We start from the raw sequence: 25,041 nt of genomic DNA on the forward strand, positions 1-25,041 counted from the left end.
CCATCTTAAGAACTCCAAAGCAGCTTTCTCAGGAAGCTGATATTTGTCGCAGATAACATCTATATACATTACAAAGCTGTTGGTGTCTTATTTGAGGACTCAATTCTTGCAGAAGGTGACTCTACAAATACTGCACAGTACAGTACATCACTTGGGCTATGTTCGTCACGCTTGCCTGGTTTGCACGACTCGATCCCGTTTTTCTCATGGCCCAGTTCTTGTCCACATCTCATGCAAACTTTCACGTATCCTGGTCGATAACGACGGTACGTTGGGATGGGCGTCAAGCTACTCGACCACGACTAACTTGGTGCGGATGCCGAGTGGATTGGCAGCCGAAAACCACTTGGGACGCTGGGTCTACTCGTAAGTAAGACCAGATTCATTGCCCTGCACCACAAGTAGTATCTTTAGTGCATTCCGTCGGACGCAAGCTTCAGCGGTGACACCGCAGAAACACACAATACTACGGCATGGCGTACACGCGCCAGTTGGACTGGACGCCCTTGATGAATCGTAGTGCGTCTTTGCCTCAACTAGACCGGTGGGGCGACTGCCCGCTGTCAACGGCGGATAGCTAGAGCACATTGTCGTGGGGGATGCATCGGTGAACGTGCGCTTGACACGCTGGCGTGCCGTCCAGGAAAGCAACTGTGTTTTCACACCTCAGCAGCAGTACCGCGGCTGCATACAATGATTATCTGGCTGCATCTGGTTACCCGGGAAAAGCCTGGAAGTACACCTTGCATATCCGCGAGCGTTGGCCATCTGTTGCTGACCGTTGTTTCGGGTATCCGAGCTCAACGCCAGCGAGCTCGTGGCCGCGCTGTGACATAGCTGCTAAAAGAGCGCTGCTCGCCTCCTTGACTTGGGTCGACTAGTGTTCTTGTGACGATAGGGCGGGCCGGCGCTATCTGTGAGCAGGCGACACTGTGCGTGTAAGCTCATGAGTAAGGAAGTACGGTTCTAGCTGCTTCAATCTGTGGTCGCGCAAGTGCACGATCAGCGACGACTCTAATCATACATGTGACCCACGTTGCAGTGCCACATTAGCACCACTCCCTACGTGAGCTGCAGATACCAGTAGATCTAGTGAAGAGCACCCCGTTCCTCTCAATAAGGCTATGCTAGTTGCGTAATGACCGAGTTTCTTTCTTGTGCACCTGCGCAGGTACGCCGCTATCGAACGAGACCTGCAAACGAACCTGTAGTGTGGTGAGCTGAGACGATACACATTTTTGTTCTGATAGTGAAAGATACAGACCTTCTGCAAAGTCGCTCCATTCCAGATCTTTTGGACGTGGTCAGAGTGCTGGGCGGCGATAACGTGTTCATCAGCGTCTACGAGAGCGGCATTTGGGACGACGGCAAAGGCGCCCTCATGGAGCCCGATCTAGTGCTTACGAACTACGGAGCCGAGAGGGGCCTAGAGCCATCAACTACCACTCGCCTTGACGAGATGACTGTGCTGGATGATGCTCCCAGATGTGTTCGACGCAGAGTACAGGTGGCGGGACCGTTTCTGCTTGTTTTGCTTGATACGGTCGGTCGCATAGCCACCTCTGTTCCGCTCGTACCCTAGATCCCAGGTCTTGTCCACGCAATTTGGCCACTCTCTAGTCCTTACATCTACCTGTCATCTTCGCAACACAGCGGTTCTTACGTGTTTTGCTCAGCTGCCCGCTGAAACACTTCCATCACTCGCTAGTGGGTTGGCAAGGCGCCCTCGAGCCGACCTGGGAGGCAACTCGCTGGCTTATACGGCCCTAGCCGACAGCTGGAGACGCTTTTAGATCTCCATCGGTCACTGCGCTGCGGCTTTCCTGTATCGTCCACCTCTACCTCCAGCTGCTGTACCCACAACATACCACCTCGCTCACTATGGCGAATCACAGCACCCCCTCGAACGTCGTCGGCATCCACTACAACATCGGCAAGCAGATTGGCGAGGGCTCCTTTGGCATCATTTTCGAGGGCATCAACCTGCTCAACCAACAGCAGGTTGCCATAAAATTCGAGCCTCGCAAGAGCAAAGCTCCTCAATTGTACAATGAATATTGCACGTACAAGGCTCTCGTAGGCTGTTGTAAGTTCTCTCTCTACTCCTATCATTCTCCCTGATATCGCCCGTTCGAGCATGTGAAGGCACTGTCTGTGTATGGAAACTGCCTTACATCATAAGGTAGATGGAACGTGTTCTGTACGGAATACTTTAAATGCCTTTGCTGGCGACTCTAGAGGATTGCTGCCATCCTACCGGATATGGCTTTTGCTAATCAACCTGATCTTCAAGCACATCAGAGACTCAACTAACATTACGCAGCGGGGGTTCCCAATGTCTATTACTTTGGCCGGGAGGGCATGCACAACATTCTGGTAATCGACCCGCTCGGGCCTAGCTTGGAGGACTTGTTCGGCCACTGCAACAGGAAGTTCACAGTCAAAACTGTAGTCATGGTTGGCAAGCAAATGGTGTGTAGATATAATGATCTCACCATCTCCCTAGTCTGATGTATCTGCAGTTGTCAAGGATACAGGCTATCCACGAGAAGAACCTCGTCCACCGCGACATCAAGCCTGAGAACTTCCTCGTTGGCCGGCTGAGTTCTGAGACCGCCAATTCAATTCATATGGTGGATTTCGGTATGGCTAAGCAGTACCGTGACCCCGTGACGAAGCAACACATTTCGTACAGGGAACGTAAGTCTCTCACTGGTACGGCGCGTTACATGAGTACCAATGCACATCTCAGACGCGAACAGTCTCGTAGAGACGACCTGGAAGCTCTGGGTCACGTCTTCATATACTTCCTACGAGGTAGTCTTCCATGGCAAGGCCTCAGGGCTTCTACCAACGAGCAGAAGTACGCGAAGATCGGCGAGATGAAGCAGACAATTCCCATCGAATACATCTGCAACGGCCTTCCTCGTGTGTCCCTTGTCTTAACTTCCGTCCAACACTGCTAACAAAACAGGCGAGTTCAATAGATACCTCATCTACGTCCGTAACCTGGGTTTCGAGGATACACCTGACTACGACTACCTGCGGGGACTGCTCACGGAAGCGCTCAAAAGCGTCGGCGAAGTTGAAGACGGCGGATACGACTGGACGAATTCAAACAATGGAAGAGGCCAGAAAGTCAACGACCGCCAGGGCACCCCTAACGCAATCATCGTTCACCACCGATCTAAGGAGAGACATTGTCCGCCAAGGGTACCACTTGACCGAGCTTACCCCAGATCCTATAGCAACAAGATCTGTACCTGGAAGAAACTGGGACTAAGCAGCGTCGTGCCAGGCTCAGTTTCAACACAGCCGATCGTACCTGAACCAGATCCAATTGCGCGACTCCGTTACAGATAGAACTCCCCACATTGGGACAGGAACAGAGCATCAGACAGAGGCTTCATGCAGACGCTCTCCCAAAATACTTTGTTGCAACCCGAGCCGCAGATAACAGGTTCGTTTCTCCATCTGATCTATTACATATTTCCTTGTATCATGAAATCGTTCATCAATGGATTTTAATGCTAACGTCTTTTTGTTTAGATAGTCTTCTATGGTTGATAGACGGAATCGAGATGTTCTTCTTTCTTTTACTTAAAACCTAGGTCTGAGTTCTCATGTGTCCTATGTTAGGGTGCTGTTTGTATGGTTGCAGCAATGTGATGTCTTACATCCAGTATATAGCTTAGATGTTCATCACTTTCTTTCGATCTCTTTATAATACCAGCCTGCATCTCACTACTCACAAGCAGTCAATGCAGTTGAGGCTTCTAGATTCAAGCCCAATGCCTATGAAAAGTAGATAACATACCCTCCTCTTTAAGGACTGGGAAACACCTGAATAGTTCATATCTACAATATGTAGAAAAAAAATGCCTCCGCAGGGGCGTTCCACCGCGTGTTGACCTTGTAGTGACAGAAAATACAGCGCACATATCCCCTTCGATGGCTTCACACTTCGGTGTGCGCGGTACGATAAGTACGATTGCTATCTCACAGACTGGGTCATTGTTGCGAAAGATGAGTATGGCTAGAGCTGTACCGCTACAGTATCGTTGCACAGTACAGAGGTGCTGCAAAAGATGATTTTCAGGTCAGTCCTGAAGTTACGTGCAGTGAATTGGCACGATAGTCGAGCAACGTAAAGTATTAGGGATGGGCGTTGGCGTTTGAAGCCATACTATCTCGAGTCAGCATCTGCCGAAACTAATGGATTTGCTGTAAGCACTAATGACGCTACCACTATGGATGTGTAGTCGAGTGATTGCATGTAACACCAGGGTTATGCCATGTGACGACAGTTTACATTGAAGCTTAGTCAGATTTTGTACCGCTTCAGGCTCCAGCACTGAGATTATGCAAGCACTTAGGAAGAATAGCCTCCTTTGTTCCGATCGTGTAAGCTGACCAACTCAGGGTCGGAACACGAAGAAAGGTTGGCCTGCTCAGAGTTAGAGTTGTTAGTATATCAGTACCGAAGCATACCGCCGTTATTCCAGTCAAAGATGCTGGCTTTCATGCTCACTTTCGTCAAACGCTCCCCACGCTCCAAAGCTCCAGCTAACACCGCCACAAGAAATGTGGGAGAACCACACGACTTCATACCAGGCTGTCGTCCCATCGCCCCAACGATCTGGGAGCACATCCATCCTTCTACCTCGAATCTATCAGAAGACAAATCAGCACCGTGCTTCATCATACTCATGACATGGACTGGCGCTTATGGTCAGCATATTTCCAAATATGTTTCGGTATATGCTACCATGTTTCCAACTTCCCGCATCCTCGTTATTACCACGTCAGCAAAAGACATCGTCTGGAGAAGTTCTGCCCGCAAGCAAGAGCGCCTTCGACCAGCAGTCGAATACATTTTAAGCCTCTATGGAATTCCCAAGGTACGCAATGGCGGTATATTGCTGCACGTCTTCTCGGAAGGAGGTGCCAACAAAGCCTGCGAACTTGGAATAGCATACCATGCCGTTACCGGAAGGCAATGTCCTATTTCAGCGATGTGCCTAGACAGCACACCTGGCCACCCACGCTTCCTGCGGCTCTGCTCCGCCCTGGCGAAATCATTCCCCCCAATGCCTGTCCTGAAGCAGTTCGCCGCAGTAATCGCGATCGTTGTGTTGGGACTAGCATGGGCTGCGTATCACATCTTCAAGGGGTACGAGAATAACCCTGTTTCGCGTTCGAGGAAACAGCTTCTCGACCCAAGATTATTTGCTCTTACGGTTCCAAGATGCTATCTCTACTCAAAAAGCGACGCCCTAGTTGCATGGCAAGACATATACGAGCATGCGAGCGATTTGATAAAGCGTGATGGATGTGTGACAGAGACTATCTTTGAAGACTCTGAACACGTCTCTCATGCAAAAACCGAGTCGAGGCGTTATTGGGATACTGTGAGAACGGTTTGGATGCACAGCCAGGAGAGACATGAAGAGACCAACACAGAACCTACAAGTGGAAACTCACAGTTGTCCGAGTCCGTCTTCAAAGATGGAGTTATTACAGCTCTGGTCCCTGTAGTAGAGAAATTGCCTGCAAAGACAGTTACGAAGTGGGAGAGTGAGAGATATAGCTCGTTCGCCTAGGACAGATCTCCCGCTGGCTCATATGTGCGCTCGATCAAGCCCAGATCTTGACATTTTTCATTGCATATTGTACATGGCATGTTGATGTGTAGTATCTACACACAATTGTCAGATTAATGGCGGGTGTGCTTACCTGTAGTACTTGTAGGTAGTAGCAACTCCATGATGGATGGGCAATTCGTTATCCAATGCACTAAGTCTTCAATCACAAAGGAATAATGTCAATCCAACCGTGCCGGGACGCCCGGTGTAACGGGACGCTTTCTCTTCCGGACCCTCGGATTGTCCCTAGTGTTCTCAAAGACAAACAAGTGCAGTGCGCATCTATTCTGCAGCTCTTGTTCTCCTAGCACATCAGTCTCCGACAACAAGAAGCACGTTGTTGGCTATGGTGTCGCCCGTTCTGTTCATGCTGTTGGCTGACCCCTCTATAACACTCCCTGTTCGTTCGCGACAGTGCATATCTGTAGAGAGCTCGGTGGGCTAGAAAAGAAGCTATGATGGTAAAGATTAAGGCTGCAGCCTCAAAAGGTTGATTTAGGGTAAGGAGTGAGGATCCCGGCAGTTTCTCCGCGCAGATGGCAAATTCGTCAAACCGCGTCTAACCGGCCGTGCGTCTTTAGCAGCTCTTAGCATGCTGCAGCTCGTAGTAGCGTGCTGAGATGTCTGTGTGTCCACCTTGCGCTGTGGCTGGGAATTGCAGCTTTGAGCACTCCGCCTAGGGCAGCTCTTATTCCCGACTTTGCAGACAGCTGTTCTTGCGGACATGCACACGCGCGCTGCAAATAACGTTAGCTTCTCTCCAGGCTCGCTTCTTACATAGGTTCAATATTGTTTTGCATAGATCCGCCGAGGTGAGCGGATCGAAGCTGTCATAATTAATAGAAACCACCACTGCATTCATTATAGCATACCGTTGAGAGTTATGATTATGTGGCCTGCGGCATCTAACTTTACGATCTACAGATAACGGTAATATTAGGAAGCTGTCTCACTACGAATCAATTCACACTCCGCTCGCCAATCACTTAGCTTATTGAGCGAAGACTGTGTATCAGGGTGTTGCTCGCCAAGAACCTGCTTACGTAGCTGAAAGCATCTTTCCATTAGTGCAAGAGCCTCCCCGTGGCGAGCTTGTGACTGCAGCGTGAACGCGAGATTGTGCATACTAAGCAGCGCGTCAGGATGCTCGTCGGTAAGCACTCTCTTCCTCGTCTGCAGCACTTGCACCTCCAGTTCTTCGGCCTCCTTCCATCGCCCTTGGTTCCAGTACGTCAACGCTAGGTGGGCCATACTGGTCAGCGTGCCAGGATGCTCGTCGGTAAGCACTCTTTTGCTCGTCTGCATCACTTGTACCTGCAGCTCTTCGGCCTCCTTCCACCGCCCTTGGTTCCTGTACGTCACCGCTAGGTTATTCACGCTGGTCAGCGTGTCAGGATGCTCGTCGGTAAGCACTCTCTTGCTCGTCTGCATCACTTGCACCTGCAGCTCTTCAGCCTCCTTCCACCGCCCTTGATTCCAGTACGTCGCTGCTAGGTGGGCCATGCTGGTCAGCGTGTCAGGATGCTCGTCGCTAAGCACTCTCTTCCTCGTCTGCACCACTTGCACAAACAGCTCTTCAGCCTCCTCATACCGTCCATCACTAGACAGAGTCATAGCACATCTTAATGCAAGCCGCAATCTTCCCTTGTCGTCATCGTCCACTGGACTATACGACAGAGCATACTGGGCATGCGGAAGCAGTCGTCTCCACTTACTTCTGTTGCTGTAATCGTCGTTAGGAAACACCCGGAGCAGCTGTGTGATAGTGCGTTGAGTCCATTCTTGGAGCTGTCCCTGCATTTGCAGTCGCTTGCGTAGGGCTTGATGGACTAGTCGATGAAGATCTAGCGCAGACTCAGCAGGTCGCCTGGTGACGAGCGCATATTTGTTAAGCACCCTGATAGCATCTTCTCTTATTTGCATCGAGGCTGTCTCTAGAAGGTCGAGCGAGATGTCTTTTTGGTCTACGCATGCAGCAAGAAACAGACAGTCTGCGGCAAGCGCATGATCACGGCTAATCTGGTCTATGGAGAGAAACAGTGCAGCAGCTACAGGGTCTTCCACGCCAGACTCTTGTATTCTGCCTTCAGACGAGTCACCGCTGTGCTCGATAGCCAGTTCTCTGTACTCGTCCAGTTGTAATCGGTACTCTTGCACTGTCATACTACTAGCCTTCATACAGGCCGCTGCTTGCATGACTGCTAGAGGAAGATACGATAGCTCTCTTAGCAGGTGCTCGGCTTCCTGCTGCTCAGGGTTTGCGAGTGGCTTCGTCAAGCTGACTTGCAGCATCCTCAGCGCCGCGTCTAGTGTTAGCTCTCGCAGCTCTACGACGTTCTGTGAAGCGAGCGTCTGAGCTGTGTCGCTGTTGGTTGTTGTGAAGATGACAGAACATAGCTTAGACTGCGGCAGATAGTCAGCTAAGTCCGCCGCTTCTGTCGTGGGTGAGCCGCCAGATCGTAGAGTGGTGTTTTCTGCGTTGTCGAAGACTAGTAAACACTGTCGCGCACTCATCTCTACTATACAGCGCTTTGCAAGCTGCTTCATGTCGACTTGGTCATTGTTCCACCCAGGTATACTGAGCTTCTGCGCAACACTTGCATACGACTGGTAGAGACTGTCCTTGTCGCTCGCATCGATCCAAAAGACCGAGCAATTCTTATTGTTCTGCCTCGTTCTATGTGCAACCTCGAGCGCAAGCTGCGACTTGCCTGTTCCGCCAGGTCCAACGATCGCTAGCGTGGTGGTGGTTTGTTCGTTGGTGAAGAGCTTTGCTTCTAGCTCGGCGAGCTGCGATTCTCGGCCTACGAAGCGGGGGTTTTGCGAGAACGGAATAATCGACGGTGCGTCACTAGCTCCCTCCAGTTCAGCCTGTAGTCTGCTTCGTGCACTCTCCTGTCCTTCGCCATACGCGGTGGGCATAGAGACGCCAAGAATCCCAAGCAGGCAGTATACAATGTCTTCTTCTTCTTTTGTTCTGCGGTTTTCGACCCATCGCCTTCGCTCAGATGTACTGAACTTATATAAAGGACAGTTGCGCAGTGCCGCAAGCGGGATGCCGGTGATGTCGTGTAGTAGCTGATCAAGCGATGCTTTGTCGCCTATGCGATGTCCTTCACACGAGAAGAACTCGACTGACACTGGCGCAATTAGCTCTTGAAGCGTCCATCCCCGAGTGAACCATGCGCTCGCACGGAACGATGCCTCCCAGTCGCTGCGTTGGACCGGCTCTGTCGTAGTCGACACTAACACATCTAACAAGAAGACGTAGCACCGTGTCGCATCCTTGTACCACTGGAACATCAAGTTGATCGCTTTCGAGCGCTCATTGTTGTTCCACCTGTCGATGCAGCATGTGTCGATCCAGAAGTACTGCAGCTCGTCCTGCGCTGCTTGATTGGCGCAAAACTGGAGCTTTCGATAGCCTTCTTCCTTCTCCTTGTAGGTCCCGTTCGATATGTCTTCGATAAGGATTTCGGAGTCGCTCCATCTGTGCGACAGAACGGCGTAGGGCGGGATCGTTTTGCCGCGGAAATCTGTCAAGACGGGCCTTCCCAGCGCGTCGAAGTGGAGAAGCCGCATAGCGTTTGCAATCTTAGCGTAGCCTAGGAAAGGCGAGGCGCGAACGACTTCAATGATGTTGAGAGTAGAGAGGCATGGTCGCGACAGAGCGAAGCGGGCAGAAGAAGCTTACGCCGGGCTGCTGTGAAGGCTGCCTGTCGAGGCAGTGCATGCGACGAGGCTGAGCGGATGCTGGGCACATCGAGCATCCTGCGCCGCCCCGCCTCACAACTTGCGCTGGCTAGCGTTCGCAATGTGAACGCACGTTGGACTACTGCGCACATGGGTAGGGTGCCAGCGGATAGAGATTGCTATCTAGACTGCTATCGTAGCATCTTGCGAGACTTATGTTAACGAGGAAGGGTGCGGAGCGATGTAGGTCGTGTAGACGTAAAGATACTGTCTTGTTGCACGCACTTTGCGCACCATTCCGCAGACGTTCGACGAAAAGTCGATTGCTTTATAGCAAAAGTAGTACGAGCTTAAGCTAAGCGCCCTTTGATAGCAATTTCTACGATAAATGAGCTGCTTTGCGAAGAAAGTAGTAGATGGAGCATGAGGCGCGGCTGTCTGCAACGCGCGCGTGTGCACATCGGGAATAAGAGCTGCCTGGGGCGGAGTGCTCAAAGCTGCAGTTCCTAGCCACAGCGCGCAAGGTGGGCGCACAGATATTTCAGGACGCTACTGCAAGCTGCTGCATGCCAAGTACTGCTAACAGCGCACGTCCTGAGGGTCGCGTTTCGACGATCTTGCCGTCTGCACGGAGAAACTGCTGGGATGTATCCTTTTTACCCTAAATCGTCCTTCTAAGACGGCAGTCTTAATCTTTGCTATCTTAGCTTCCTTTCTAGCCCACCGAGCTCTTTATAGATATGTATCGTCGTGAACGAACAGGGTAGTGTCGGAGGAGAGTTGGGGGACAGCGTTGATAGAATTAGCGACAGCACGGTTAACAACGCGCTTTTCGGCGTCGGAGACCGATGTGCTAGGAGAACGAGAGCTATAAAGTAGATGCGCATTACGCTTGTCTACATACAAGTGCGCTGCGGGCAACCCAAGGGTCCGGAAGGAAATGCGTCCCGTTACACCATGCGTCCCGGCACGCTTGGATCGACATTAACACGATAGCTAGATATTCACAACCATTTCTTCGGTTCGATGTTCAAATCCTGACGCTAGCCTTTCCGATACTAACTGAAACCTGAACGACTTGCTACTTGCTTGGGAAAGGCTTGAGCCGTACAGGAACTAATGCGCCCAAGTGCTAGGATCAGCGGAGTGCGACTGCCTAAGTCGGCAGACAAAGCGAGTCTAATCGCCAGTGCTGAATGCATTATTCAGACATCTACGCGCGTTATGTCTCATCAATTGCGGGTTCTGCAGCGCTTCTTACGCGGCTTACTTGTACTTCTCTGCCCCCCTCCCTCACCTCTTGTCACTCTACTCCGTACCCCAGTATCCGAATATCCGTCCAAATCCTTTACTTCTTCATCCGAAAAGCCTTGATCGCCCTGAGATAGCTTTCTTTTGGGTGGTTTATATCTGGGCGCTGCCCTGACCGACGCCCAGTACTCTTTGAGGAGCTCTTCACAATCATCGAGGTTACCCTCAGGCTCCCATGTCATGTCTTCTTCAGGCCATCCCATCCATTTGACGTGATAGCGTATCCAATCACCAAGCTCGTCATGATCCATGATTTGCTCAACTTGGTATCGACCTTCTTCGTCCCCATCAAGCACTCCTGATTCTCCCCTGAAACAATCAGTAGAGTTAAATTCACCCTGTTTGCCTTCATGTCTCGAGTCGGTCCATAAAGACGTAACATTCTGGTCTGCTGCTTCCGAAAATGGAATTGATCCGTCCGTTGCTCGAAACAGCTCCTGTCTAGCCCCTGACTCCGGTGCGCTCCCAGCACAACCATTTACGTCAAACGCTGCAGTTCCAATGGAAAGGGTAAGTTCTCTATTGCAATTGGATCGGAAACCTGATACGTTCGCGTCTGCTGTCGGTATGGGTGACAGTTTGGCTCTGTCTGGGGCTGTACAGTCTTCTAGAGAACGGTCTTCTTGGTCTGATTGCAATCTGCAATCTGAGCTTTTTGCCGCGCAGTTCGATGTGCCAGGAAAGGAGGGCAGTCGCTCTTCTAATCCCGATGTTGTGCTGGCGGCTGCATTATTGCAGCTATCAGGGGTTGGGTTGTCAACGGCTGTGGTTTGAATTAGACGACGTTGGACTGCACTTCTTGACTGGTACTTGCTATGGCTGTGTGTATCGTATATAGTAGGATTAGATGTATCGTGGTCCCCTGGCTCCCGATGTGTCACCCGCAGGTAATTTTCATCGCCAGGAAATTGGCAACCAATGTCTTGGTGAGATTGTGGCCTTCCGACATCACCTTTGATGAATGTCGAAAGGCAGTGCTCAGTAATGGTAACGTCGTCCACGAGGATCGCCGAATTTCCTATCGGTTGTAAGAAAACAATTTAGCCTTGTTGTAACGAGCTTACCTGAAGGGCTGTCGACTGTGAAAAAATCCGCTGGTTCGTTTGCTTTCGTGATATCTGCAAGATCGTGCTCTTCTTCCATGATGGAGGCCTTATCTCTGACCTCGCATCGATCTCGGTCTTCATTGAGAGCAGCAGCGCCGGCATGAATAACTATATCTGTAAGCTTAAGTTATTCCAGATTCAACGAATTGCGAAATGCATCAGCCCACGGTACCTTTATTGTTGAGAAGAGAGTTGGACTCTGCGGTCGCAAACAGAGTGCGTGACTCCACGTGAGAGGTATAAGGTAACTCAGGAGTTGGCCCTGAAAGGATATCCATATCCTTGACCCCTACACGATGTTTGTTTGCTTTCCCGTCGCTGGACTTGTGTTCGAGTGCTTCCGTCTTCGCCTTCCACTTTTTAGTTGGATTGGACTTAGCCGATGGTGGTTTATACGGAACGAACGTAAATGTATTGAGCCCATGGGGAGCGGTAGAAAAATTGTTAAATGGAGTAGACATTTTAAAGAATTCTTAGGATCCTGATTTTTCGTATGCTGAACGAAAAAGACTGATGCTCCCGTGAAGAGCTTCTCTTCCGTCTATATACTGTCTTCAAGGCGGCCGGTTGATAGTTGCATAAGTTTGCTTGAAGGACGCCCCTAGGCTGATAGGGCAGAGTGGGGACAAATGTCATGGCCTAGACTATGGCACGAAATGAGCTGCAAATGCGTTCGTTAGAGGGGGGCATGGAACCCGGTTACGATAATGCTGATCCTTCATTCCATACAAATCAGCCAACCATTGGGCGTTCTGACAGCCAATGTAGTAAGGGGTACGCGTATCTCGGCTTCGCTAGGACGGAGAACCTTGGAGGAGCGGCTGGTTGAGACAACATCCCTTGATAGCCAACCTATCGGCGCACGAAACATGCCTGCTTGCATGAAATAAGGCTGGCGATTAATCTCCCAAACTCAGTCTGCCGCATTCAATATCATCATTTTCCCAGGGTATGATCCACATTGGCCACTCACAGCCCGATCGATATTATTGTTGTGCTTTGGACTACCCGCTTCCTCGAGCGGAGCCAGACGAAAGCAGTGTTGAATATCAGCTTCTGGTCTAGTATCTGCAGAAGCCGGGTTTCAGGCCATCTACCCGCACTCAGAGTGCTGCATGAAGATTAGCCTTTATCGGACCAGTTTATTCGACAGCAGGGGCAAGCTGCAATATGAGGACAAAAGGCGCCGACCTGATAGCCTGTTCGAGTCTAGGCGACCGTGAGACGCTTGACCGTACTTGCTGGCTCTGACAGTGTGACAAGAGTCGAATCTGGCTCAGGTTGGAAGAGAAACAAGTTCGAAGGAGCATGTCGTATATAGATTGCTATGGATTGGCAGATCAGACTGCTCGTGAAAGGGCAAGGACAGCCTCTCTGTTACTGAGTGCGACAGTCGATACTAGAAGGAAAGCCGTGTCTCAAGACCTACAGAGGGTAAATGTTGTGGGGGCTAGTTGGGCTGAGCGCTGGGTCTGCGTGTGGATGTGGATGCGGATGCTGATGCGCGACATTAATGCCTCGTAGGAATTTGTTGGGAGACAGGCAGAGCTGAATTAGGCGATGGCATCCGGTACAAAGAGGCGGGACTAGAGGGAGATAGCTGGCGGGTGGGAATAGATGACGGGGGGTCGGTAGCCTTTTGTGGTAGGAGTCGAGGTCGATTCCCTAATTGGGCGGTATTACGAAGCCCTGTAAGCCAATGCTCGGATTACCCGAATAAGGTGCAACCATTTCCTGATGCAGGTCAGCCATTTCCTGATGCATGCTTGCCGTCTTATTATTTACTCCTAGTTTACAGATCTACCTTGTAATTAGATTATTACTGTTTCTCCTACTAGCTAGATTAACAACAACCTTACGCTCCTTAGCAAAAACACTTTAATGAAAAAAGGCGTTTTTACTGGGGCATATAACGTAGTTTAAAAAGGAACGCCCCCCAAGCAAAAGTAACGCATTTTTTGCTAAGACCTTACTAAACTTTAATTAAGTTGTAATGCCTTAACGTAATAGCGTAAAAATAATCTTAAACGAAGTAAATATATAGCTTGCGATACAGGCTATCTGAAGAGACGCGACACTAACGACGCGACGTGCTAGAGCTATCTATAGTGTCTCTAAAGTAACATGTTACACGGGGTTAGGCTATACTTCTCTAAGCTCGGTCCGTACTAAGGCGAGGTAGACTAAAGCGGTAAGCCGTGCGGTTTGTCTGGCGACTCGTGTGGAAAAGAGTTATCGAAGTTAACCAAAAGTAAAGACAATCCAATTCTATGTGCGATAGAATAACTAGTTGACAATCTGTGTAAGAGATGAACTATTTGAGTTGACCACAACGAGTGTAATAATGAAATCCAACACATTCTTATACCCATTGCCTTTAGTCCTGTCTTCCCTAACATCCCATCTTGGCGGGAGGTTTGGGAGGACGCTGGCATCCCTATATGCACTGGCATCCCGGATGCCCTGTCTTGGCGGGAGGCCAGGTCACGTGATCATTGCCCCGCGATGATCACTACCTTCTGACGTGGACGCCCGATGGTCTCTTACCATGCGACCTGCGTCAAGGAGAGATCCTTCCTTGTTACTTGTAACACATGGCAACTAGGAGTAGGTTACTGCTATCTAGGGCATAAACTCGATAGGGTAGGCAATTCTACCCTTTATTATCTTTGAAGGTAAGTACTACCTCTCTGCCTAGTATAAGGAAGAGAGCCTACCTTAACACTAGGTAACTGTAGTCTCCAAGAACGGCTAGACAATAAACAAGCTTAGTATTAAGTAGCTGGAGCACTTTAACAGGCATATTAAGGGGAGGGTTATTAGCAGCTACTACCTACTAGTTCTTAACAGTTATAAGTGCTACAGCGTAATTGATTTCTACTAGCTCTACAAGGAGAAGAAGATTATTACCCTCTATATACCTTTACACTCCTCGCACCTACTACAGCTGCTTAACGTTAGCTACCTTACGCTACTAAAGAAGGCGTATAGGTGTTAAGCTAAGAAGCTAATGTGTAATAAGATTACCTATATTGCGAAAATAGAGTTCTTACTGTGCTTTCTTACTGGCTACAAGGTCTCTAATACAAGGAGCAATATCCTAAGAGGCTTTTAGGGCGCTAGCTTAGAACTATATAATCTAGAGGCTGTTATATTAATACTTAATGTGAGGAGTAGTTGGGCAGGCACTGAGATATCGGTATAGGCTTGTATTGAGACGAATCCTTGAGGAGCTATCAAGCCTCTCAGAGGGATGATATATACCTACGTCACGTGATTGTGGCTGGTGTGATCCGACGGTGCCCCGAAGGGTTCCCGGTGGCTCACCAGTCTGTGGCTGGAATCCTGTGGTGATGGAACATCGTGACACTTAACGTCTTCCTACGTACTCTACTGTTACCTACTGTTAAGGACGGTCCCTAGTAGTCGTAACCCCTAAGTAATACTATAAAACTAGGGTCATAAACGAAGCTAGTTCTCGAGAGGGTTTAGAGGCATGTAGATAGCTCACCTACTTTAATAGTTAAGGCAGTAAAAAGCCTCTCTAAAGGCGTAGAGATAATAGCGCATAGTTTAGTGTTATTACAAAAGCGTATTACTAAGCTTAAAACATCTAACAAGGCTGCTACGCGACGTATATTGTATAACAGAAAGCGAGTACAGAAGGAGGGTGTGATGGGCTGGAGCCCAGTTGGTGAGTCCTCGATGATATCTCGGTCACGTGCGCGAGGCGCATACATGACCACCTTAACGTGGTTCTAAACCTGGTTTATATCTAACCGCGGTTTGATGGTGTTGAGTCTAAACCAGGTTAGTCCATTAGCTTAATGTGTTTCAACCGCAAAACGCATTAATGGCTTGGCAGGTACTACATGTAGGATGCAGAGATACAGCTCTTGATGCCGACAGGCAACAACGAACCGGGAAACGCCCCTTTATCGTATTACAGGCAGACTATCATGCTACAGGCAGTAGTCACTACCGATTAGTTATCACTTCTGTAGATTTGATATATTCAACGGCTATCAGTGTCAGCCATTCTAGGCCATTCTAGAATAGTCTGTTTAGAAATCACTGTGTATATAAAGCCCTACATTCAGATAGCTAGCAACTCAACCAACATCTACTTCTTCTCCTCACCTCTAGCTAAGAACTATCGAGATGATCGAGTGTATCGGCAACTGGATACGACAGAGGCGCATTAAGCCCGTTCGGGACAGTGGAGTGGGTCTACCGATCGATCCAGAGCTTCAGGAAACTCTCCTTGGTGTTGTGGATGAGGGAGCGGGTGGAATAGATTGGTATTAAAGCAAGTAACCACGCCAACACGTTCAAATTAATGCTTATGTACTTAACGCGGTTTTTTGACGCGGTTTTTAACACGGTTCAACACCATAATTAACGTGGTATGGTTTTGACGATACTAATATGGTATGGTCTAGAGCGATTCTTAATGTGGTTCAACCACGATAGTCATGTATGGGAAACAGTGTTAGTGTCGAGCTGAATGTTCACTGTACTGGAGAAGGTATCATACAAGCTCAATGGCCCGAACCAACTTTGTCACACGCCATGTGCTCTCGTCACACATCTTGATAACCTCGTCTAACAGGGGTCTAAGCATCGCAAGAGGGTCTTGCAACTCAAAAATCGGCTGCTGAGACGCTGTGAGGATGGTCTCAAGCGTAGCGCTCATTTGTGATGGTGCGCCGATGCATAAGACCCTGCTGGTGTTTGAGCTGTTTCACCGCGTCGAGAAACTCATCTCATACCACCTATAGTCCTTTCCATCTTCTTCTTGCCTTTCCTCCCGCTCCAGAACTTTCTTGGTGAGGATTTTGAACCACAGGCCTGCGATGTAGTGGTGAGTGATATATTAATGATGAAGAACAATAGAAGACGCACTGAAACTGTCAAGCTTGTTCTTATCACCATCTTCGGAAAAAGAGCTTTGAGAACCGCAGTAGCCATTGAGGTATGTGCAAGTGTCGTTGGTAAGTATACCCGGCGTATGAAACTGCACTAATATCTTCTTGCGGTCGTCCTCCGAGCAGTGTTTCTGGTACCATTCGCTCGACTCTAGGAAGCTAAAACACAGTGTTAGTTAAGAAGTCCGTATACGAGCCGTTGTCTTCATCTCACATAAAGCATACTTCTGGTAGGGTTACATTCTGACCTAACAGGTCCAAGCGGCGTGATTCCCAGGTTTTCGTCGAGGCTGCGAAGATGTCAGAGATTTCTGATAAAATGTGCAATAGACAGTTTGGGATTACAGCGGTACTCTAGTACAATTGCGAGGGAGTGGATAACAGTCATAATGGCACTAGGCCTAGAGTTCATTCAGCGTTATGGATTCGGATATTGTAAACGTGCAGTTGAGATCAGGGGGCAAGGCCGCAGTAGGGAATAAGAAGTTGAAACACTTTGGAAGCTATCAAAGTTGGCAGCAGACGGACGCCCGCTTGAGAACTGAAGCAGACTCGGAAAGTGCCGTGTCGATCACCAACAACGGGAAGCGTGGATGATCAGCTTCAGCCGTTCGCGAGATGTGGCGTCAGCGAACCGGATCTGCAGTGTAGCAGACGAGTCGACAAGTCCAGCCACTGGATCTGCCCACGTAGGAGGTCGTGAGACGGATCGATCAACCAACCCTATGCGCTATACCGGCCAGTGGACGAGTGCGGCAACGATAGATCGACGTGCTGCCTCCACATTTCCTATGGGCCGAGTTTATGCAGTCATGGCAGTCAGCTCAGCCGATAGAGTGTGGAGTGAGAAAGCTAGCGACGGCGCTAGCTCAGCGAATAGCAGACTCGCCCGCGCCGCGCCGGCATACAGTCCGTGCTTCTGCAATCCCTCAGCCCATCAGCTGCCAATTGCATGGCGCGCAACAAGGCCCAGCGACAGCAACACTCTTGCCAGAGCTGCCAGAGTGGCCAACTCGCTATTTCATCGATTCACACCCAGCACAGCGCTCTTGGAGGAGGCGGTGGCCGTGGCTAGATTGCGGGTGGAAGGGCTGAGCTTGAATCAAGGCAGGCGAGCTTTTATATAGGCAACCATTTTTCTTCCAGGTTTTTATAGATCCCATCAAAGCTGTAACTGTATACTTAGCGTGGCAGTTGTGGCTGCGGCTGAGCTGCATCTGCGGCGCATCTACGGAGGTGCATTTCAAAAGTCTTTTCCCACCCCCTGATCAACGCACAGATCAAGTACAGGGGTAAATCGGCCCGATAACTCCATTTCAATCAGTCCTACGTATATTCTTACCCTCTCTGTACTCATTTCCTCCCTCTAAACTAATGATCTGTTGGATATGGATTGGGATACGTTCAATCCAGTTCTGTATCTGCTCTTGAGACAGCTCATCCCAACACTGTTCCCAGGCACGGATAGCCTGAGCTCTGCTCTTTGGTGCTCCTTTCTTTGTTGTGTGCCTCTTCATCCAGAACCAGCAAGGCTCAATAGCGTTTAAGTCTGGTGAATTGCCGCACCAAAGCAACTGTGCTACGTGCTCTTGACTATACACGTAGCGTTGTACGTAGTGGTTGTGAGCAGGTGCTTTGTCCTCTTGAACAAGAGTACCAGGTCGCTCTTTTATACACTCCTTTGCAAAAGGAATTAGCTTTGGCCGCAAGATAATAGACTGGTAACGCCACCAGTCTATGCCTAAGCCTTTGCCTCGTGACAACTTACCATTCTTTTGATTCCATCTCCATTGAGGTTTCCTGCCAGGTTTTGTACGTAGACTAAGTCGCTCCATGCCTCTTTCAAGCTCCCACTTCTCTCTCATCAAAGGCTCTAACTCCTTGTTCAACTCATCAATCTTTCTTGCAGCCTCTTCCTTCTCCTGCTTTGTCTCAGGCGTCCAGCAGTGACAAGGTCCTTTCTTCTCGTACGTAAAACAACCCCAGAACATAAACTCAGAGTAACCTTTCCATCTCTCACGAATACAACTCTTTACAACAGCCTCATCAACCTTTCTCCACACTCTATACCCTCCACGCCGATGAAGAAGTACAACAGCAGTCTCATCAGTCCAAATGACGTTCTTCCAATCCTCAAGAGTCCAATCTTTATGCTCAAGGCACCAGTCTTGCCTCTCCTTCCTCATCTGTTTCGTCAACCCAGGCTTCCTCGTTGGCTTTGTCTTCTTGTATCCTGCTTTTCTGAGTACTCTCCATACCGTAGAGGCTGAGACATCTAGGCCCTCTTGGCTAAGATCACCAGCAATATCAGCACAGGTTTTCTCTCTACCATAACGATCTCTTCTCACAAGGCTTACAACCTTCTCAAAGGCCTGCTGTTGTTTTGAAGGCCTCCCAGATCGTGGTGCATCTTCAATATGCTTGTTCTCCAACTTCATAGGCCTCATAGCAGGATCAAAGCCTCTCTCAATTGCCCGAGCGTATATTGAGTTGATTGTGCGCTTCTCAGCACCAGTCAACCCGGTAATATCGTGATTTGTTTTCCCATCAGCCTTGTAGGCTACAATTAAAGCACGAGTTGCAAGATCAAAGACAGGCATAGTTGAATAAGAGATATAGTGTGGTAAGGTCATGAAAGCTAGAGAGAAAGAACACGTACACATGATATTCGGGCCGATTTACCCCTGTACTTGATCTGTGCGTTGACCAGGGGATGGGAAAAGACTTTTGAAATGCACCTCCGTAGTGTCAACGAGCTGAGATCGGCACGAGACAACCACCCGGTCTATGCCTTTTTCCCTCTTACCACTCTTAACAGCTTACCCTGTTCCCTTCTAGCCCCCTACTCTTTGAAAGACATCGAGGCAACCTACAGTGAAACCAATCTCAGTTTTCCTCACGAAGTCAAACTTGCCGCCCTAAAGTCCTTGTATTTAGGCGCGTAGCATCGTTGTCTGCTAGCACAAGTATGTCCGCTCAGAATAATGACTACGCTATTGGCTGGATCTGTGCTCTTAGTACAGAGCTCGTTGCTGCACAAGTCTTCCTCGACGAAAAACACGAAGGGCCAGAATATGTGTCCCAGAGAGATAACAACAGCTACACGCTGGGCAGGATCGGGTTACATAAGGTTGTCGTTGCTGTCTTGCCAGACGGCGAGTATGGCATAGCGTCAGCAGCAAGCGTCGCGACAGATATGCTGCACAGCTTTCCTAACATCAGGCTTGGTCTGATGGTCGGCATTGGCGGTGGCGCTCCAAGCAGAGAGCATGATGTCCGTCTCGGCGACGTTGTAGTGAGCACTCCTCGCGACGGGAGTGGAGGTGTGCATAGATGGGCAACCTGTAAACATGATAAGCAGGATAAGGAATCGCTTATGCGGTTAGTATTCCGATTGGGCAAAGTGCAGGTCTACACATCCTGAGCCTGCGCAAGCGCGTGGCTCTTACAAGCCCTACGCACCTCTGCGCACAACGCTATACTATCTCTATAGGGGAAAAACAGGTGCAGAAATTGTCTGCACATCATTGCGACATAGTGCACAGTTTTTTGCGCCGAAATAGGTTAGTGTTGCTGTGCGCAGAGGGGGGTTGTTGATTTTGGTGTTCCTACCCCTGCCGACGGTTCCTTATCCTGCTTAACATGTTATACAGGTTGCCCATCTATGGAGGTGTGTTTCAATACGACTTTGGCAAGACGATACAAGACCAGAGTTTCCGAACAACAGGGTTCTTGAATCAGCCCCCACGAACCCTGCTAGCAGCGGTGAATGCACTCAAGGCAGATTACGAGGCAGAGGGACATCATTTCGAGAGCGCTATTGACAGCATCCTAAATAGGAGGCCAAGGCTTCGGAAGAAGTACATGCGGCCGGATCCAAGCGCTGACCGGCTGTATCAAAGCGAGATCATTCATCTTCCAAACTACGGAGCCAGCTGTGTTGCAACCTGTGGCGAAGATCCATCAGTCTTGGTATCGCGACCTGGAAGGACTGAAGGGCAGGACAATCCGGCGATTCACTATGGCTTAATTGCCTCGGCGAGCCAGCTGATGAAGGATGCGTCTGTGAGAGATAAGTTGGCAGCGGAGAAGAATGTTCTGTGTTTCGAAATGGAGGCGGCCGGTTTAATGAACAACTTCCCCTGTTTGATTATACGTGGTGTGTGCGATTACTCGGATTCGCATAAAAACAAGGAGTGGCAAGGGTATGCAGCGATGGTGGCAGCTGCGTATGCGAAGGATCTCCTCCGTAAGATCCCTCCGAGTAAAGTCGAGGCTGAGAAGAAAATCAGCGAGATACTATCTTCTGGTTAGTTTGCTTAGCAGCATCGAGAAGTAGCTTAACTAAATAAAAGGTAGTTGAGCAAAATGTATGCGAGGTACGTCGGGACGTCGAGGGACTGGCACGCTCACATCGGCGGACCGGCCTCTATCGCTGGCTGTCGCCACCCGATTCGTCAGCAAACTATAACAAAGCATTGCGACAGCGCCAGGATGGCACAGGCTCTTGGCTCTTTCAAAGCGATGAATTTGCGGCGTGGCAATCGCAAAGACATTCTTTCTTGTGGCTTTATGGCATACCAGGATGCGGCAAGACTATTATCAGCTCTACTGCCGTGGAGTATCTTCAGAGCCTTCCTACCAAACCCTTGCTCTACTTCTACTTCGACTTCACCGATACCAGGAAGCAGACTCTTGAAGGCGTTGTCCGTTCTCTTATCAATCAACTATACTGCACGTGTAAGGATACTCAAGGGCCGTTAGATGCGCTCTTTTCCTCTTCTCAGGACAGAAACACGCAGCCAAGTATCGACTCGCTTTGTAACGTCCTGCTGCGAATGATCGATCGAATACAAGAGGTCTGGATCGTTCTGGATGCGCTTGATGAGTGTGTTGAACGCAAAGGGGGTCGAACGGAGGGGTTGCTCTCATGGATACAAGACCTTGTGAATTTTGAGCAAAGGAACGTGCATTGCCTCGTCACAAGTCGACCAGAGCAGGACATCCAAGCAACACTATACGGCTTAGTTAGTGAGAACAGTAAAATCTGCATCCAGAGCGACCTGATTAATGGCGACATATCTGTATACATTCACAACAGAGTCAGGGAGGGCGAAGGATTAAAGAGATGGCGGCAGCAAGCGGATGTCCAGCAAGAGATTGAGGACGAACTCAAGGAGAAGGCGAATGGCATGTGAGTAGAATAACTTTATCTGCCTGTAACCCCATTATGTGGGGTGGTGTAAGTTACTGATGGTACGCAGGTTCAGATGGGTGGCGTGTCAAATTGACGCCCTAGAGGACTGCTTGGACTACCGCACCCTTAGGAGCGCGCTTGCTTCACTCCCGAGAACGCTGGACGAGACTTACACAAGAACATTGAATGCGATTCCAGACAGCTACAAACCAACCGCGCTAAGGATACTCCAGTTCCTAACGTTTTCAGAAGGACCTTTAAGGGTCGAGGAAGCCGTTGATGCAATAGCCGTAGACTCTGATCAGAGTCCATACTTTTCCCCCAAAAATCGAATGCCCGCACCCCAAGAGATCACGCGGTACTGCTCAAGCTTGGTGATTATGGTGACGAAGCATTCCGGGACTGGATATCAAAAGGACGACTACTTTGAGCTCCAACTAGCTCACTTTTCAGTTAAGGAGTTTTTAGCATCGACTCGAACGGACGGCAACATTAGGAACGTCTTCGAAGACGCTGTAGCCAGTGCATCTATAGCAAGGGTTTGTATTGCATATTTGCTGCAGTTCGAGAACGATCTTCCGCTTGAGGTAGTAAGGAAGGCGTTCCCGTTTGCATTGTACTCAGCGAAGTATTGGATGGACCATGCACGAGTTGCCGAAGACGGAGATAGAGAAGATACTGAGTTAGTCAAGCAACTTCTCTGTCATCAAAAAAGCTCATACAACTTATGCTACAGTCTCTATCGTCCGGATCAGCATTGGAATCACAGGTTCGACGAAATTGTAGATGCGCCAGCTTCTGCAATTTACTATATGGCATTTGGAGGCTTGCATAAGGCAGTAGAAATGTTACTCAAGAGTGGTGCCGACGTCAATGCACAAGGTGGAGTCTACGGCAACGCACTCCAGGCGGCTTCAACTAGAGGCCACGAGGCGGTGGTCAAGATGCTGCTCGACAGGGGCGCCGAGGTCAACGCGCAGGGTGGAGAGTACGGCAACGCACTATCAAGATGGGCGATGAAGACAGTGATCATGTGACTGATGTTGCATGACTAATTAGCGTCAGTACTTAGTCTTAGATCTCACCTTGACAATACGATAACTCTTACACCCCCCAAGTTTTGACACGCACTGCAGGCGGCTTCAGAGGGAGGCCACGAGGCGGTGGTCAAGTTGCTGCTCGACAAGGGCGCTGACATAGCCCTCCCTGACGAGAACGGACGCACGCCAATCAACACAGCGTCAAGCAGTGGCCATTTTTCCGTTGCCCGCCTATTGCTAGAAAGGGGAGCATATACTGTAGCCCATGGCGCTGATCTTCTTTACGACACCATTATGAACCTTTTTGCTTTTATGGGTCATCTGGGTCTTCTGCGTCTTGCTCATGAGCAGTTCCATGACGACCTATATCTTTCACGTACTCATGGTCGAATGCCACTTCACTTCGCTGCTAGTGGTGGGCATATGGACGCTTTTCAGTATCTTATCAGCCTAGGCCTTGACCCTACCACTACGGACGCAAAAGGAGATGATGTACTTTGCTATGCATCTTCAGGTGGATCTTTTGACATTGTTAATACAATGTTGGAGAAAGGTCACAAGCGCCCCTGCGAGAGTGCGCATTGGGACCCTATTCACTGGGCATGTAGGGCGGGGAAGCCTGAAGTTGTGGAATTGCTGATTAGGGAGGGATTTTGCAGCAGAACGGTAACTATCCCAGAATCTGAAGGCCAATGGAGTCCTCTTACCATTGCTTTCTTCCACGGGAACGACGAAATGCTTGAAAATCTGTCTACGTCCTGTAGAACTCATCTAGGTACAGAAGCTAACCCTGTCCGACTCCGTGGTGAACGTCATAGTGGCTATTGGTCAGACTTGTCAACAAACAAACTGATCTACAGTTTGAATACCTAAACAAGCTAGTTTCCGTCCGGGATTTCCTGTCTAAGTATTCAAACTGTAGATCGGTTTGTTTGTTGACAAGTCTGCTATTGGTGCAATGGATGCTTGCATGTAAGTGAATTGACGTTAGCATAAGCGTTCGAACAGCATCTCACGTTAAAGCAGAACATCTATGGTCCACGTTTTCACTGTCGCACGTGTTTGCATCTGGACTATTGCTTTATGTGCAAGCCTTTCCTTGGGTATCTGCACGAGAATCACGAGTGGGACTATTTCTCGACCCATCATTAGCCTCTCAGTACGGGCGTTAGGTTGTTTGGAAGAAGCATGCTTTAGCTATCCATGATTCTTTGCCTTTGACAAGAGAGCAACATAATATTTGAGGTCCTTGGTTCTAGTACGAAGGCTGGAATTGGGTGATCTAACTAGCGCATTTATCCAAATCACAAGCTAATCTAGGACCGCCAAGTCACATGTACGCATACCCACATATGCTCACGCGTCTACCTAACCTTGCATTGCTTCTGACTGGACCGTCAGTCCTTGCGCTACTCGCGCTCAGTATGGGATCGCAGCGCAGCCTTTGTTTGGTTCCAAGCCCACTCCAAAGCTTTGTACTTCGACATCTCGGAGCTGAATTCGTCATTCTTGCGACTAATGTCCTCGCACATCATAGTGTAAGGTTTACACCACTCAATTATAATAGAAATGTCGTCTTTAAGTGTATCTATGATTGATCGAGTCATAGTACACCGAGTCTTGTAGCATCACAACCCGTGGTCTGATGTAATACGATATCCACTTTCATCGTGAACGTTCCTACGACCCTTCTCCAGACTTGCTACCAGTCAGTCTATTCAGTTCAGACTGACTGAACTGACTGAGTCTTGGCAGTCAGTTCAGTCAGTCTTCGTTCTGTCTGGATATCAGTTCAGTCAGTCCGGAGGCCTCTAGACAACAGTTCAGTCAGTCTAGAGGTCTCTAGACTGACTGGACTGACTGAATTGAACTGAATTGGACTGAATTTTGCTATTTAAAGCCGTGTTTTGCAGTCACGATAGCAACTTCTAGTGTTGCTTAGAATACGCCTTGTTGTTGCAACTAAAATAGACGCTAGTCTTGGATAGGAAGATACACTAGCTTTGCTTAGGTTAGAGTTAATCCTAAGCCAATCAGACTCTGCTAATCGCGCTACGGCCACATAACAGCCTTGACGCGTCGCGCCCACTCCAGCAACCTGTTGCTATAACACTGTCGCCA

The 25,041-nt window shown here is 49.3% G+C and overlaps 4 protein-coding genes across 4 annotated transcripts; 2 read left to right on the forward strand and 2 right to left on the reverse strand.

The window, feature by feature from the left end:
- Positions 1-1,881: 1,881 nt before the first annotated feature.
- Positions 1,882-3,363, forward strand: ALTATR162_LOCUS4990 (uncharacterized protein; the record flags this gene model as incomplete). Its single annotated transcript, XM_043312606.1, has 4 exons — positions 1,882-2,086; positions 2,324-2,472; positions 2,523-2,928; positions 2,975-3,363. 4 exons carry the CDS (start codon positions 1,882-1,884, stop codon positions 3,361-3,363), a joined length of 1,149 nt encoding a protein of 382 aa, XP_043168541.1.
- Positions 3,364-16,631: 13,268 nt separating this feature from the next.
- ALTATR162_LOCUS4991 (uncharacterized protein) lies at positions 16,632-17,071 on the reverse strand (the record flags this gene model as incomplete). Its single annotated transcript, XM_043312607.1, has 3 exons — positions 16,632-16,842; positions 16,898-16,973; positions 17,029-17,071. 3 exons carry the CDS (start codon positions 17,069-17,071, stop codon positions 16,632-16,634), a joined length of 330 nt encoding a protein of 109 aa, XP_043168542.1.
- A 928-nt stretch (positions 17,072-17,999) lies between these two features.
- Positions 18,000-19,283, reverse strand: ALTATR162_LOCUS4992 (uncharacterized protein; the record flags this gene model as incomplete). Its single annotated transcript, XM_043312608.1, has 1 exon — positions 18,000-19,283. The coding sequence occupies one exon, from the start codon at positions 19,281-19,283 to the stop codon at positions 18,000-18,002; it is 1,284 nt and encodes a 427-aa protein (XP_043168543.1).
- Positions 19,284-19,651: 368 nt separating this feature from the next.
- On the forward strand, positions 19,652-22,917 carry ALTATR162_LOCUS4993 (uncharacterized protein; the record flags this gene model as incomplete). The annotated part of the gene is made up of 4 exons (XM_043312609.1): positions 19,652-20,064; positions 20,337-20,992; positions 21,043-21,877; positions 21,948-22,917. The coding sequence occupies 4 exons, from the start codon at positions 19,652-19,654 to the stop codon at positions 22,915-22,917; spliced, it is 2,874 nt and encodes a 957-aa protein (XP_043168544.1).
- Between the last annotated feature and the right edge of the window lie 2,124 nt (positions 22,918-25,041).

This window comes from Alternaria atra (genome assembly GCF_907166805.1).
Source record: "Alternaria atra isolate CS162 genome assembly, contig: 24, whole genome shotgun sequence".
Lineage (NCBI taxonomy): Eukaryota > Fungi > Ascomycota > Dothideomycetes > Pleosporales > Pleosporaceae > Alternaria > Alternaria atra.